The sequence below is a fragment of the Grammomys surdaster genome, unplaced genomic scaffold, assembly GCF_004785775.1.
Source record: "Grammomys surdaster isolate TR1022 unplaced genomic scaffold, NIH_TR_1.0 126176, whole genome shotgun sequence".
Classification (NCBI taxonomy): domain Eukaryota; kingdom Metazoa; phylum Chordata; class Mammalia; order Rodentia; family Muridae; genus Grammomys; species Grammomys surdaster.
Genome location: NW_021620983.1, coordinates 451202 through 468212, shown reverse-complemented (window position 1 = coordinate 468212; position 17011 = coordinate 451202). Strand labels below are relative to the sequence as shown.

General features: G+C 39.6%; 1 protein-coding gene across 4 annotated transcripts in view; it reads right to left on the bottom strand.

The window, feature by feature from the left end:
* Positions 1 to 16924, bottom strand: part of Dennd5b (DENN domain containing 5B) — a 132829-nt gene extending 115905 nt beyond the window's left edge. For all 4 annotated transcript variants that reach the window (XM_028757571.1, XM_028757572.1, XM_028757573.1 and 1 more), the window contains exon 1: positions 16798 to 16924. In XM_028757571.1, the coding sequence (XP_028613404.1) occupies positions 16798 to 16924 (127 nt within the window). The remainder of the gene's footprint in view (positions 1 to 16797) is intronic.
* Positions 16925 to 17011: the final 87 nt, after the last annotated feature.

The following is a 17011-nucleotide window of genomic DNA, read 5'->3' as shown; positions in this document are numbered from 1 at the left end:
TGTGTGTATGTTTTTTGCCGGCGAGACCATTACGCGCGCGCCCCACAAGCTATATTCAAATAGCTTAAATAAATGACTGTACAGTATTTACTTATGTTTGATATTCCAGTTTTATACTAAGCTTATGGCCATTGGCACTGACAACCTTGCCATCTAGTAGCTGACAGTATCAGTTTGATGCTTAGCTTAGGTTCTAAGTATATCCTAAACCAATCAGGCTGGAGTTGGTCACTATGGCCAAAAAGCAAGCATTGGCATTGATCTAAGACTTGGCTGCTATTTTGAGGTGTTACTATTTCCTGCTCTCCTATGGAGACTGACAATGTTATTCAACTTCTTGTTCATCTTTGGGTAAATGGAGAAACTGCACTTTGCTCAGAAGTTTATTTTAATGTGAGGCTGGAATTGTTCTGTCTTGTAGCTAGACAGGTAGCCCTAATAGCTCAGTACCACCCGAGGGCCATAGACAGAGGCTTGCCGATATCAGAGTCCATACTGTAGCCCACGTTGACATGCTCTCTCTTGCACCCAGCCTTGACCTTAGCATTTTCCCCAACACTGTTAGATGAGAAGAACAAATCAGGTTATCTTCAGTCTAGAGGTAGGCTAATCTTCCACAGCAATCTCCATGCCCTACAGTGTACTCTGTAAACATCTGGCTGTACTTGTACCAAGTACTTCCTGTACTTGGTTTCCAGATTGTTGTTCACTTTGGCAATCTCAGCGTGGCAAAGCCTGAGCTGGTAAGCCCAATCCATTCTCAGACTTGGTTTTCTTTTTTTCTTTTTTAAAAACTGTGTGCTTAAGACATGGCTCAGCAGATAAAAGCACTGGCTACTCTTCCAGAGGACGCAAGTTCAATTCTCAGTACCACATGACAGCTCACAGCCATCTGTAACCCCTGTTATAGGGGTTCTGTGCTCGAGTCTGGCTTCTGCAGGCAACAGGCAGATAAATGATGTACATGTACATCTACAGGCAAAATACCCACACACATTAAAATTTCATTAATTAATTCAACATTTTAGAATACAAAATTTGAAAGTGGCAGAACTAAAATCTGATCTCAGGTATTCCATCTCCAGGATCCATATTTACAATCACTATGCTAAACTTTATTTTAAATGGCCTCTGGGTTAGAAGGTAAAAAGACAGAGGGCTAGAGACAGGGCTCAGTGCCTAAGGTCCTATATTATTCTTCTAGAAGATTTGAGTTGATTTGAGTTCAGCTCACAACTACCTATGATGTCAGCTCCAGGGATCTGACGCCCACTTCTGGTCTCCATGGACACTTGCACCCATGTACAATACCCACATAGAGACACATAAATAAAAACATTTAAAATGTTTAAAAGTAACTGGAAATAAATGAATACACCTGGGCAACTCTACATCCTTTTTCCCCAGAAGTCTAAGTAACAAATATAAATGGCTAATTGCCCACAGATAAAGAGTATGTATATTTTAAATCACAGATGTATTCCTTGAGGACCAATGTATCATTATTTATTTTTTTCTTGTAGTTCTAGGGATCATCTTGTATATAGTAGGCAAAGTGAAGAGGGGTGTTATTTAACGATCAGAAGAGATTCATTCAGAGATGTTTAAGTATTCTATGTACCTTAAAGCATAATAAACCATGAGATTATTTTGGTCATTTTTTCCCATTCTTAAAACTATGCTATTTAGTTTGTTCCACAGCTTAGTTTGCCAAGAGAAAAAAAATTTTTTTTTTTTCGGTTTTTCGAGACAGGGTTTCTCTGTATAGCCCTGGCTGTCCTGGAACTCACTCTGTAGACCAGGTTGGCCTCGAACTCAGAAATCCACCTGCCTCTGCCTCCCAAGTGCTGGGATTAAAGGCGTGCGCCACCACCGCCCGGCTTGCCAAGAGAAATTAAGACAGCCAAACGTTTCCTTGAGTGTCTACTTTTTTTCGATTATATCAGAAGCAGCATGAAAACAAAGCAAGGACAACCTACGGCGAATCCTCAGCAGCCCTGGAACATGAGAGCATGTAAGAATCTAATGGAAACAAGGCAGGAACTATGGGAGCCCATGAATATTTCAGGATAATGAAAAAGTATGTCAGGTAGGTTTACCAGCAGCTGACGAGAAACTACATTTCTGACCAAAGCCAAATGTTTTCCTTACATAATTATCAAGCACTTTTCAGTTTTTTCCCCATTTAATACCCTATTATTTTTCTTTCTCCTTTACATTTTTAAAGACAAATACTATCATCACTTTTATTTCAAGTAAGATCATTATAAACTAAAAACAAAACAAATCATACATGCCTAACTGCTTTTCAAAACCTGAGAATCCAAGTGTTTATACAAGAGCAAAAATAGACAAGAATCTCTAGGCGTTCTCCCACTCTAACAGTGGGAGAAAGGTGTGTCTACTTTGCCTGCTTTTGGGACCCTTTCCCTCCTACTGGGTTGCCTCTTCAGCCTTGATACGAGGGGTTTGTGCTTAGTCTTACTGTAACTTGTCATATTGATTTCCCTGGGAGGCCTGTTCTTATTTTGAGGTGAAATGGAGGAGTAGCAGATCTGGAGGTGAGGAGGGGGGAATGCTGTGAAAGATTAAAGCTTGGTGGTGGTGGTACATGCCTTTAATCCCAGTATTCAAGAGGCAGAGGCAGGTGAATCTCTGAGTTTGAGACCAGCCTGGGTGAGTTCTAGGACAGATAGGGCTACATAGAGAGACCCTGTCTCAAAAAATCTAAACAAATAAATAAATAATAAGAGAAAGTCCAACGATTACAAAGTAGTTTAAAATAAACATCAATTGCCAAGGACAGCAGCTGTATAAATACAAATCAATTCTGCTTAGTCATCAGAAGCAAAAGCTACTCTTCCCCAGGACACATTGGTTCCTACCTACCTTTTCAATCTCTTGCTATGCTCTACCCTACATTCCAGATACAAAAGCAACTGAGTTTACCAGTGTTCTTAATTTCTTTTAGTAAAAGTAATAACTGAGCATTTCCTATGTGCAAGGCACTGTTCTAAACACAAGTGTCTGACAAGATGAAACAGTACTATTTACATTAGTTAAAAGGGATTTTAAGTAACATTCCTAAGGCAATCTGACAACAGAACCTATACTCTTAAACTTTGCCATGCTGAAATTTTAAAGACAGTAACTTTGTATCATTTCTTTGAAATATACATTACTTCACTATCCTACATACAAATATAGCTTTGGTTTAATCTACTGAAAACAATTACTGGAGCTTAAGAATCTTAAATCACAGAGTACTAGTTTCTGGCTGGTCTAAGCGAGTAATACCATAAAAAATAAATGATGTTATATACTTTCAAGACTAGTTATAAACTATTTTGATTAATATCATGGGAGACTCTCTTATCACTTACTCTAGCAGAATTCAGGATCCATGTCGTTACTATGTACCAGGAACCTACATAAAGGCCTATGTGATAAGAACCTTAATGCCCAATGGAAGCAGATACTGAAGCCAGAGACAGGTCTGGAGATGGTGAGTATCCTTGCAAATGTCTGACTGCAATCTTATGAGACTGAGTTAGAATCACCCAGCCATTACTCCTTGGTTCTCCTTGGTGCCTGGGCCAAGGTACATGTTTGGGTTTTTTTGTTTGTTTTGTTTTGTTAAGAATATTTTTTAAGGAATTATTTGTTTATTTTATGTATATGTGAAGACACTGTAGCTGTCTTCAGACATACCAGAAGAGGGCATCAGATACCAGTACAGATGGTTGTGAGCCACCATGTGTGCTGGGAACTGAACTCAGGATCTCTAGAAGAGCAGTCAGTGTTCTTAACCTCTGAGCCATCTCTCCAGCCCGGTATAGGCTTGTTATTTGGGGGTTTTTGTTTGGTGTGATGCTCAGGATTGAACCCCACACGTCATTCATGCTAAGCACAAGCTCTATGACTGACCTATAATTGAGAATGCTAAATTTGGAGTAATCTGAATAAAGCAGCCCTATTGACAAGTTTGTTTGTTTAAGGTTTTTTTTTTAAGAGAATATTTTACTCTATAGCCCAGGCTGGCCTTGAACTCAAATCAATCCATCATCCTCAGCGAATATAGGCATATACAACCACATCTAGAGGGCGAGTTTATTCATAACACAGGTACTAAAAAAATCCTAAGATTTCTAAATTAAAAAAAAAATGGAATAATCCACTTTCAGTAATTGGTTGATTTCTTAAAATCAACATGGTAACCTAACTTTAGAAAGCAGGGCTGTGACTATCTCAGGTGGTAAAGTACTTGCCTAGCATGCACAAAGCCTCGGGTCTACTCACCAGTACTGCATAAAACTAAGGATCCTTAACTATATAGAGTTCAAGGCCAGCCTGGGTTATATGAAACTCAGTTTTAAAAAAAAAAAGTCAGTCTCTTCAGATGAATCCCTCTGTGCTTCTGGAGGCAAGGATGCCAGGCTACACTGTCACCATGGACTTCAGCCCGTCACTACTGGTTCTGCTCTGCCACAGGCTCCATTATCAAGATCTGGGACCTGGAGGACAAGATCGCTGTAGATGAACTGAAGCAAGAAGTTATTGGCACTAGCTATAAGGCGGAGGCCCCCAGTGTACCTCTCTGGCTAGTCTGCTGATGGCTAGACTGTTTGCTGGCTACCTGGTGAAAGTGTAGAGGTGGCTACTGTCATCCACTAAAAGTTTTTTTTTTTTTTTTTTTGGTTTTTCGAGACAGGGTTTCTCTGTGTAGCCCTGGCTGTCCTGGAACTCACTCTGTAGACCAGGCTGGCCTCGAACTCAGAAATCCACCTGCCTCTGCCTCCCAAGTGCTGGGATTAAAGGCGTGCGCCACCACCGCCCGGCCATCCACTAAAAGTTTATGACAGATTTTAGAAATAAAAACTGTCTTTCTGGGGAAAAAAAGTCTCAAAGCTAGGAGGATACATTTAAGATTAATATTCACAGTATACAGAAATAGACATGGCAGTAGAGACAATAACCAAGAATGTGATAACCACTTCTGAAAGAAATAACTAAGTGGCTAGAGACAGGTATAAAATTTGTTCCACTTTGTTTTATTGAGACAAAGCCCCTGATATGTATGTAGCACATGCTTGCTTTGAAGTTACTGTGCAGCCCAGGCCAGTCAGGAACTCCAAATCTTCCTGCTTTCGTCTCCTGAGTGCTGAGATTACAGTCATATACCATCAAGCCTGGGCTGCCAAGTTCAACAGTCTGAATTCAATTCCTTAGGAACATATAGTGGAAGGAAAGAATTGAGTCCAGAAAGTTATCCTCTGACCTCAATAAGCCAAACCACACAACACACACACACACACACACACACACACACACACTGTCAGTAAAGTGTTTCAACCTTAGGAACTACTACTTTTGGATAACTATAAGAACACTTTAAATCCCATGAAAGTACCTGAGGTACTTTATGTTCAATCAACTATAATAATAGAATATTTTTGCTGTCCTTGCTAACTTTTTTGGAGCAATTATATCCTAATGAACTCCATGCACTATACCTGCATTATCAAGCATCAGCAGTGATTTAATCAAATTCTTCCACACAGATAACTGGCAGACATTCTTCTAGAGTAGTTCCAAATCATCAAAGAATTAGACCTGTCAGTGCAAGGATCTGACACCATTTGAACTGGTTATGGACAGGCATGTTATATAAACTCAGCATTAAAGAACACACGGTTTCCTGACTTATGGATACAGAATTTGGATACATTTCAAACAACCTATTTTAAGCTCTACCATAAAAATAACTGTGTACCTTAACCACAGACTGAAGCTTTGTAAAATAAAACAAATTATTTACTAATTGATAATTAACACACTTTTAATTCAAAAATAAGTCTCAGTTTGTACTAAGTAGTTTCAATAATTTTAATTATAGTATCATTATACTTGTCTTCAAAACAGATTTAAATTACAAACAGACTGTGTAGTTGTGTGTGTATATATATTCTTTGTTTCCTTAACAAAAAAGGAAAGGGGGGGAGAGAAAAGAAAAATTAAGATGTATGATTTGTATTTATAAAGGTAGGTATGACAGTAGGGAAAAAAACAGAAATCATTTGGGTCTGAACTTTAAAATCAAATTCTCATCAGCTCTGGTGATACTTGCCTTTAATCTTAGCACTCTGAAAGCAGAGACAAGCAGATTTCTGTGGGTTCAAGATCAGCCTGGTCTATATAAGCAAGTGTCAGGCCAGCTGGAGCTACACAGTGAGACTCAGTCTCAAAACAAAACAAAAAATGTTTTTAATTAAAATAAAATTCTAGGGTCTGGAGAGGTAAGTGTTCCTTGATGTTCTTATAGACGATCCATGTTCCTCCATTCCCAGCACCTATATAACTAACAGCTTACAATGGTTACAGAGGATCCAATGTCCTCCTTGGGCACTAAGCACAACACACATGGTATACATACATACATACATACATACATACAGGAAAAACACATATACACATAAAATAAATAAACCTTTAAAAAAGCAAATGTAGAGAGACTATCTTGTGTATTATATGAATACATCACCTCTCAAATGAAAAAGCCTATGGCCTATGGCCATATGGCCAGGAAATAGAGGTAGGACATTGAGGAGGAGAAAGAATTCTGGGAGAGAAGTAGGAGAGTTGCCAGAAAGATGTGACAAGATGGATGCATGGTACCAGAGCACAGGTAGGCAACCACATGGCAGACTGTAGGCTAGAATGAATGGGATATTTTAAGTTATATCTGGTCAGAGAAGAGCCTAGCTATATGGCCAAGGTATTTATAAATATATTTTGAGTCTGAGTCTTATTTCTTGGAGCAGCAAATTCTAGGCCTATCACTTGCTTTCATATATATATATGTAAATGAACACAGATAACCAATACTATCAAGACAAATGTGGAGAAAATGGTTCTGATTCTCCCCAGATATAAAGGAAGAAAAAATATTATTTAGGAAAAAATTAAAGAGTGTCTGTGTATTAGTAGTATCACAAAACCAAAAAGACCTCAATATCCACCATCTCAAACTTCCTCCCTGATACAAACCACTATATCTACAATGCCCAAACCCAAAAGCTGTCACATGGAGTTAATCTCAGAAAAAAAAATGCAAATACAACCTCTCGAAATAGAACCTAACCACTCTGTGTTCATTTTCTTTTCGCCTCCCCCCATCCTCTCTAGTTTGCTTCTTTTGACACAGTGTCTCACATTTACAGTATGGCTTCAAAATCACTCTGTAGGACAGGCTAATCTTAGCCAGGCAGTGGTGGTGCACACCTTTAATCCCAGCACTTGGGAGGCAGAGACAGGCGGATTTCTGAGTTCGAGGCCAGCCTGGTCTACAGAGTGAGTTCCAGGACAGCCAGGGCTACACAGAGAAACCGTCTCGAAAAATAAAACAAACAAACAAAAAAGGCTAGCATGCAAATTTGTGGGGGGTTGTTTGTTTTTTTTGGTGGTGTTGTTTCATTTGAAACTCATAGTGTGTTTTAGGAAGAAAAGTCATTCTCAAAATGGGTCAGAAATCAAAACTTCTTTATAGCAATATGGCCTGAGAATTCTGAAAACACCAACAATCAAAAAAAAAAAAAAAAAGCAAAACAATCAGAGCACTGTCTCTGTTCTTATTATGACTGCTACGTGTAAAGGGAAGGTTGCAGACATTCTAGAGACAGTGCCCAGCACATGGAATGTTTGTATAATCTTATCTTAGGACTTAGGAAGGGAACTGCTGCCGTAGCTGGGCAGTTGAGCCTCCTCAAATATTGCCTAAAGCATCCTGTAAGGAAGAAGACAGTCACGTTTTCCTCACGAGTTTCTTGTAACCTCTGAACACATCATGATTTTGCTGACTACAGAGAAGTCTCACACTCCAGTAGGACAGAGATCCAGAGTTTATCTTATCATTGAGTTGCCTCTTCTGCTTACTAAGCACTGGTATCTTCCCATTCAATTTGTTGTTAGTGTTTTCCTTTCTCCTTTCCATTATAGGAAGGAAAAAAATTACAACTAAAGAGTAGATTATTTAAGTGCTAAGCTCCCAAGATTCAAAGTTATTCTTTCTTTTCCTATTGTACTTTAATTACTGATGGTACAGAGGGATTCTCAAAGGAACGAAAATGTATTGCAAGTACCAGGGTTTGGATTTCTCTGACAATAAACAACTGAAAGAGAATTTTATTTATCTACTTATTCTTTGAATCAATGACGATATGTTGAGATCTTTACAAATATCACATGTCAAATTAAATCGTAACAATTTGGATAAAATTTCGGATGCAACGAGAAACTATTATAATTAAGTAAATTATGCCAATTTCAGAAAGACAGACATCGGGTGTTTTCTCTCATTTGTCATTCCTAGATTTTCACATAGATACTTAAAGCAGCTTCTTTATCTCACATGAAGATAGAAGTAATGGGCCAGGTGTGGTGTATATGACTTTAGCACCTGCACTCCAGAGAGCACAGCAGGTGGATCTGTGAGTCCCAGATCTACAGAGGAAGTTTCAGAACAGCCAAGGCTACATAGAAAGACAATATCTCAAAAACAAAAAGAAAGAAAGAGAGAAAGAAAGAGAGAGAGAGAGAGAGAAATGAAAGAACATAGAAGTTAACAGAGGAACAAAGGTGACTAATAGTGAGGGACAAAAAAAAAAAGTTCAGAGGGTAGAAGGATTTGAGCAGGCCTATGCTTCATATTTAATATGCACAGGCATAAAATCTTTAAAAAAAATTTAAAAATATTACTCAGTTGTTTTCTTTCTTTCTTTCTTTTAAATTAATGCTCTGCTCCTTTAGCAACAATCATGTGGTCACTCTGACTTACAGTTAAAAACCGGAAATGAGAAACTCTATTTTTATTTTACAGTCTGTCTCTGTGGAATAACAGGTGGTGGTTATTTCCTTAAAGCAGTCTTATATACACTCCAGTTTTAGATCTGAGTATATATTACTGTTCAAATAGAAAGCTCACAATTCTTTAAAAATAACAAAGCACTTACTGCCCTTTGTTATTTCAAACCAATCACTGTATTTAACTTTATTCTTGGTAAAATAAGAAAGTACCGTGAGAACCAAAGTCTAAAAGCTTTGTTTTATAAATCTTTCAGGCGCTATTTAAAACAGACAGTCCTCAGAAATTTCTATTAAAATTACTGAGATACACTGGGTATGGTAGCATACTCTTGTAGTCCCAGCACTTAAGAGGCAAGAGGATCAGGACTTCAAAGTCATCTCCTTAGCTATTCAATGAGTTTTGAGGCCAGCATCGGATATATGAGACCTTCTGAATGAATGAATGAATGAATGAATGAATGAAACAGATGCTCAGTTTTCTTTTTTTTTTTTTTTTTTGAGACAGGGTTTCTCTGTGTAGCCCTGGCTGTCCTGGAACTCACTCTGTAGACCAGGCTAGCCTAGAACTCTCGAACTCAGAAATCTGCCTGCCTCTGCCTCCCAAGTGCTGGGATTAAAGGTGTGTGCCACCACCGCCCAGCGATGCTCAGTTTTCATGTATTATAAACCTGAGGTAGAATGCAAAATAAAAAAATAAAAATAAAAAACACAAGGAATCTTCAAACTCTAACTGTATTTTACATTTCTATTTACTACATTTATTGACTTGAAAGAACACCAATGTCAAGGCATTTGTGGAGGTCAGAGGACAGCTTTCTAGACTTGGTTTAGTTCTCTCCTTCTATAATGTGGGTCTCAGGTCATCAGGTTTGGAAGCAGGTGCTTTTCCTGCTGAGTTGAAACTCTTTTTATGACTATTAAGATTGTGTGTGTGTGTGCGTGTGTGTGCATGTGTGTGTGTGAGATGATGATGCAGCATCTGTGACAGCCAGAGCACAACTCTGTGGAGTTGGCTGGTTCTCACCTTTTATCTCTAGGGAATGGAACTCAGGTCATCAGGCACCCATCACTAATTTCACCCTTTCCCCAAAAAGCAGCTTATTAATAACTAACAAATAACAACTAATATGTCATTACTAACAAGTTCATCTTTTTCAATTTTTCCCCTATTTTTGAGAATTTAGATAAAGTCCATCTCGCTCATTATAGAAAGATTAAAAAAGTGATTTTCTCTGACCATAAGCAATTTCCTGGTCTTGTATTATATACCTTTCAATCCAGATGTCAAGTTCCCATGTCTAAAGGGACAACTACGAAAATCAGCAGTGCAGAGTCTCTCCTGAGCTCCTGACCCAAGAGAGCTCTAATTTTTTGCCTCTCCCTAAACAAGCAATTTTATTTTATAAAAGTTTCCAAGAACATTTTATTCACAAAGAAAGAGAGCATATTAAGTCATACATAAATAAAACAAATTAAAGTTACTATTAAAAATATAATTAGGGGCTGGAGAGATGGCTCAGCGGTTAAGAGCACTGACTGCACTTCCAGAGGTCCTGAGTTCAAATCCCAGCAACCACATGGTGGCTCACAACCATCCGTAATGAGATTCAATGCCCTCTTCTGGTGTGTCTGAAGACAGCTACAGTGTACTCATAAATAAAAAATAAATAACTCTTTAAAAAATATATAATTAAATATCTACTTTGGACATTAAGGAAGAAAAAACTTTTTTTTTTTTCAAGACAGGGATTCTCTGTATAGCCTTGACTGTCCTGGAACTCACTCTGTAGACCAGGCTGGCCTCGAACTCAGAAATCCACCTGCCTCTGCCCAGCCTCCCAAGTGCTGGGATTAAAGGCGTGTGCCACCACTGCCCGGCTACTTTTTTTTTTTTTTAAAGAAAAAACTTTTTAAAGAACAATTGTTTATAAAACTCATATCCACACTTAAATCTGAGTTGTTTCTTCATTTCTAAAAACAGCTTTTTAAGGAAGCCTAAAGCTTTATGTTGTGCAAGGAAACCTGAGCAGACTGGAGAGAAACTCAAAGGCCTATAATCTCATTACAAGGCAGCAAGGCTAAAGGACAAAGGTCAGGGAACAGGGGAATGGAGTGAAAAGTAGTTTCCACACTAGAAAGTAGACTATCTCATTATTTCAGAGGTGTTAAAGGCTGGTCAGTTGGATTTACAAAAGCAATAAATCACGTATGCAAACTTTCAATATTAAGACTTTATTATTAAGAACAAGAAAATTAAAATTACTTTTCACCTGTACTTGAATAATCTCTCAAACATACACTAGTGCTTCAGGTGTCCCTTCAAAGACTTTCAAGTAGAAGCTGTCTCTTGATCTTTTCTTTTCTTTTTAAAGATTTTATTTATTTCATGTATGTGAGTACACCATCGCTGTCTTCAGACATTCCAGAAGAGGGCATCAGATCCCATTACAGATGGTTGTGAGCCACCATGTGGTTGCTGGGAACTGAACTCAGGACCTCTGGAAGTGCTCTTAACCGCTGAGCCATCTTTCCAGCCCCTCCTGATCTAATGAGTTCCACAAGGCACAGAAATAAATGCTTAATGTGTCTATACATGTCAACAGACACATTGCATTTTAAGGCATCTATCCGCCAATGATTCAACAAGATATGTCTATTTAATGGCCTTATGTCCACATTCAGAAAACACTAAACTTTTACTCCTGTTTGAGTGAGATTTAATTTCAAAAGCAAACATAATTGTATTACACTTTCAATAAACAGGCTTCACAATTCTGCAGGAGACTTTACAATTGACTCTGAGCCTCCTTTGGCAGCCAATTACATCTTTAGTTATTCTAGGGAGCAAACAACTTGGGTCATAGTCAACACACACACACAGACACACACAAATGAATTATATTTTTTACTGTGCATTTGAAGTTTGCTGGGCCTGGTGGTATATGCCTGTAATTCAGCTACTCAGGAGGCTGAGGCAGTAGGATTACAAATTCAAGACCTAGCTGGGTTATCAAGTGAATTCCAGTCTAGCCTGGTCAATTTATGAGTCCCTGTCTCAAAACTGAAAGTAAAAACGATGAGCTGGGGCTGGTCATGGTGGTGAACACCTTTCATCCCAGCAAAGGAAGAATTCTGTGAGTTTCAGGCCAGCCTGATCTTCATAGTGAGTTTCAGGATAGCCAGGCTATGTAGTATCTCAAAAAGTTGGTGTGTGGGTGTGGTGTGGTAGGGGAGGAGCACTGAGAGATGGTTAAGAGCACTGATTGCTCTTCCAAAGGACTCAGATTTGATTCCCAGCACCCACAAGGCACTCCAGTTTCAGGGGATCAAAATGCCATCTTCTGACCTCCTTGGGCACCAGGCTCACATATAGTGCATAAACATACATGCAGGCAAAACATTTGCACACATAAAATTAAATTAAATTAAATTAAATTAAAAACACTTCAAAGTAAAAAAGGGCTGGAGATGTAGCTCAGTACTTAGTATGCAGGAGACTATGGGTTCAAGTCCCAGGACTGAAAGGAGAAAGATAGAGAGGATTAAGATGTGTTTGGTAATATAGACCTGCAATCTTAATACTTGGTATGTAGAGGCAGGAGGACCTGAAGCTCAAGGTCCTACAAATCAAGTTCTAGGCCACCCTGGGCTGAGACCCTGCATCAAAAAAGAAAGAAAAAAGAAAAACAAAGAAAGGAAGAAAGAGAAAAAGAAAGAAAGAAAGAAGGAAAGAAAGAAAGAGAAAGATTATTTTAATATCTTCCTATTATCATTCCTCAGTATGAAATTATCAGATTAATATATATTTTTTTTAAAGATTTATTTATTTATTATATATGAATACACTGTAGCTGTCTTCAGACACACCAGAAGAGGGCATCAGATCTCATTACAGATGGTTGTGAGCCACCATGTGGTTGCTGGGATTTGAACTCAGGACCTCTGGAAGAGGAGGTCAGTTCTCTTAACCTCTGAGCCATCTCTCCAGCCCCCAGATTAATATATTTTTGATTATATTGCATAAATGTACTTAATTTTAAAAATCGTTGTCTTGGAACTAGAGAGATGGGTCAGTGATTAAAAGCACTTGCTGTTTTTTTATTGAACCCAAGTTCAATATCCAGCACCCACATGGAGGTTAATAACCATCCTAACTCTAGCTCCAAAGGCTCTAATACCCTCTTCTGGTCTCCACAGGCATCAGATGTGCATGTGGTACATATACACGAAGATTCATATACATAAAGATTTTTTTTAAAGTCACTATTTGAATTGCTATTTAAGTTTCATTTTAGAAAATCATGAAATGGCCAGGTGGCCCAAGCTCCTTTAAAAAAAAAATTTTTTTTTTTTTTTATTTGAGACAGAGTTTCACAGTGTAGCTCTGGGTAGAACTCAAGAGATCCAGTCACCTGCTATAATATACTTCCTGAGTGATGAGATTAAAAGCATAAACCAGCATGTCCAGTCTGGCTCAAATCTTTATTCCTAGTATTCAGGAATCAGAGGCTTCCACAAGTTCCAAACAAGCCTGGTCTATATCATATGACTCTGACTTAAAACAAACAAAAGCATATGAAAGAAATTTTTTATTAAAATTAAGACAAAATTTATCATTTCTGAAATGGTTCTTTTTTTTTTTTTTTTTTTGGTTTTTCGAGACAGGGTTTCTCTGCATAGTCCTGGCTGTCCTGGAACTCACTCTGTAGACCAGGCTGGCCTCGAACTAAGAAATCCGCCTGTCTCTGCCTCCCAAGTGCTGGGATTAAAGGCGTGCGCCACCACCGCCCGGCTCTGAAATGGTTCTTAATGTACTTTTGTCATGCACTGACAATTACAAAATCAAAACAGCGATCAATTCAGAAAAACATTGATGATGCCATCTCCTGCAATATCAAATATTCTGCCAAAATTTAATTCTTTACAAAAAAATAAGGCCATATATTTGTCTCATTTGTATGCAAATGTATTTTCATTTTTGGTAGATGATAAAGCTGTACGCATATCAAAGAACTATTTTTAGAAAGATTCCTTATGATTTTTCAGCAAATGTTTGGTTTGTATACCTATATTCTCAGAGTTGTGTAAAAACTTATCTGGCTAAAAGTAGTCATGATTGGAGGGATGGCTTAGCACTTACGAGCACTTTTTGCTCTTCTGGAAAACCCTAGTTTGATTTCCAACACTCATACTGGGCATCTCATAACTGCCTGTAATTCTAGCTCCAGGAAAACCAATACTTTCTGGCCTCTGTGTACACCCATGCATATATACCTTACACACACACATACACACACACACACACACACACACATACACACAGAGGAAAAATTTAGTATCTTAGTAAACAAACAAACAAACAAAAAGAAGGAGTTACAAGAAATCCTAGGTCTAGAAAACTTGTCTAGGTATTTCTGCACCTCTGTCATCCTCTAACTGCAAAATGTATTCCAAGCTAAAATAGAGAAGAATTGTCAATATCAACAAAAGAGATCCATGGAGTGACAAGTGGGTATTAGAATTTGTTTTCTACCAATTTCTATCCATATGCCCCTCTTTCACTGTCTCCCACTCATCCCTTCCACCAGGAACAAGATGGTTTAAGAATGATTCACAGTAAGACCTGTTGATGTTTCCACTAAAAAGATGTTTCATTGTGGCACACAAACTTTCAAGGTTGGAGACACAGCTGTCAATGAACCAATGAAGAAGTCAGTACTGACAGGAGTGGGAAATCCCAAACAAAATAACGTTTACATAATCACCTAAGGGGTACCAATGTCTATGTTTTTTAAAAACTGTGAGATCACAGTCATTGTTTTTGTGAACAATTGCACAAAAAAGTTAAGCCAAGTATGAAAGCACACAGGAAAGGTTATTTATTCAGAAAAAGGATATACTTAAGACAGGAGATAGGAAACCTTTTTTTTTTTAATCTTATCTTGTTATCCCAGCAGCTTAAATTTCCTTAAAGGTTAAATTAAACTTAAGAGAAATTAGCTTAGAAAATAAAACACTTGCCAAATAGCTGTGTGATTCCTAAGCCTTAAATCTGTAAATTCCTAGTACTCGGGGGTCACAACCACCTCTAACTCTAGTTCCAGATGATCCAACACCCTCCACCCTCTTCTAAGCTCTGAAGGCACCGGACATTCTTGTAGTGCACACAAATTTCATACACATAAGATAAATCTGAAAAAAAAATTTCTTCACTATATTAGTAGCACAGAATATTTTTCCAGATTTTTATTATTTTTAAGTGTGTGTGTGTGTGTGTGTGTGTGTGTATTAGAGAAAGTGCTCAGAGACCAGGCTTGTCAGTTCCTTTAGAACTAGAGCTATAAATGTTTATAAGCCACCTATTGTGGGTGCTGAGAATCAAATTTGGGTCCTTAGCAAGAGTAGTACATGTTTTCACTGAACATTCCTCTGACCCAACAATCTTTCTTTCCTAAGTAGTAATACAATAAGGACAATCAAAACAACAATAGGAGATACTGCTTCATGAAGACTGAGGTGAAAATAAAGGGTTTTTTGAAGTCCAGAACGCACTTTTTAAAAGGTGGTGTTCTGGTGTTAGTAGATAAAGAGAGGACGAATACAGGGTTTTTTTCTTTCATCATTCACCTGCCATAGAAGGCCCAAGAAATCCTCGACATTTAGGAGTCCTAGAAAGATAATTCTTTTACCAGCCTAAGAAAAATCTCCAAAATTACTCTGCAGACATCCCCCCCCCGCCAATTTCATGTCCCTTAACACCATTCTTAACATATACATGAAATCTTAGCTGAAGAAACTGTATGATTACATAATTACATATACAGGAGAAACTTGGTATTTCATTATTCCTCTAAAACTATACTTAGTTTTGGTTGAAAACATTTTCTTGTGAAGCTGACTTAATAAGATGCTCAGTTAAGAGGTGAGACAGTATTAATAAAGACTGATTCGTTTTGTTTACTATCATTTATTATTTAATACATTCTTCCCAGTCCTCTCTCAAAGGAAGAGAGAAAAATCTATACTAGTGCAATCAACTAGGGATGCTATATTCCAAAGAAGGTACTCTGAAAAGCTATGACCTAAGTGTTTAGCACTGACACAAATAAAGTTCTGGTGGTAGGTATATGTCTCACCCTTTAAAAAAAAAACCACCCTCAATTCAGATCCCACGGAAGAAAGCAGAGTGAAAATTTCAGTCAGTCATTTCTCCCAGCCTGCTCTTACATTTCGCATTCCCTAGTCCCTATCATCCTTCAACTGCCTGGGTTCCCAGGGTACGTTCCCCAGCTCAGTCCCGCACTGCGTCACCAAACCCGTCAAATGGGGGCCATGCTCCTCCAGTGACACCTCGGCGGTGACTCACGGTGCGCCCCTCTTGGGGAGGACTGTCCAACTACGTCAACTCAGGAATCGGGCAGGGGTATCAACAAAGCATCAGGCCGCAACCCAAGCGTCCAAAGGTCCTCGCTAGCTCGCGGCAATGGCACTGCCAAATCCACGGGATTCCAAAGGGTGACTCGCTCGTCAGCGCAGAACCAGGGGGGAGGGGTGGCGCCGACCCAGAGCGGTCGGGATCGATCCCGCTGGGCCTCCCGCCCGAGCGGACCTCGTCGTCGCCCCGCGGTCCCGACTCCTTCATGGAGCTGCCAACCACCGCATCGGCCGCCAGGGCCAAACTTCACGAACCACTGCACAGCCCGGTCCCGCGCGCCATGAGCCGCCCGCGAGCAGCGGAGGGGTCCGGCCTTCTGGGGCCCGCTCCGGTTACGCGGACCCAGCACCCAGGGGCTTAGCCAGAGCGCGGAATTAACAACAATGTCATTATGTCGCCCACGAGTGCCCGTCTAGCCGGAGCGCGGCTACTGCAGCCGACTTTTTGTCTGGAGCCCGCACCTCGCCTCCCTAGCGCCTCCGCAGCCAGCCCGGCCTTACCCGCCAGCTCGTCGGGCTCTAGCCCGCTGTCCGCATCGATCCCGCACAGCACGAAGTAGTGCGCGAAGCGACAGGCGGCTGAGGAGGACCCCGAGCCCGGGCCCGGCGCCACGCCGCTACCACTCATCCCGCCGCGCTGCCCGTGCGGCCGTCGCTGGGGTTCGCGGAGGAGGCTCTCCGGCGTGAACCGATGAGAAGCCTCGCTGAGAAGCCT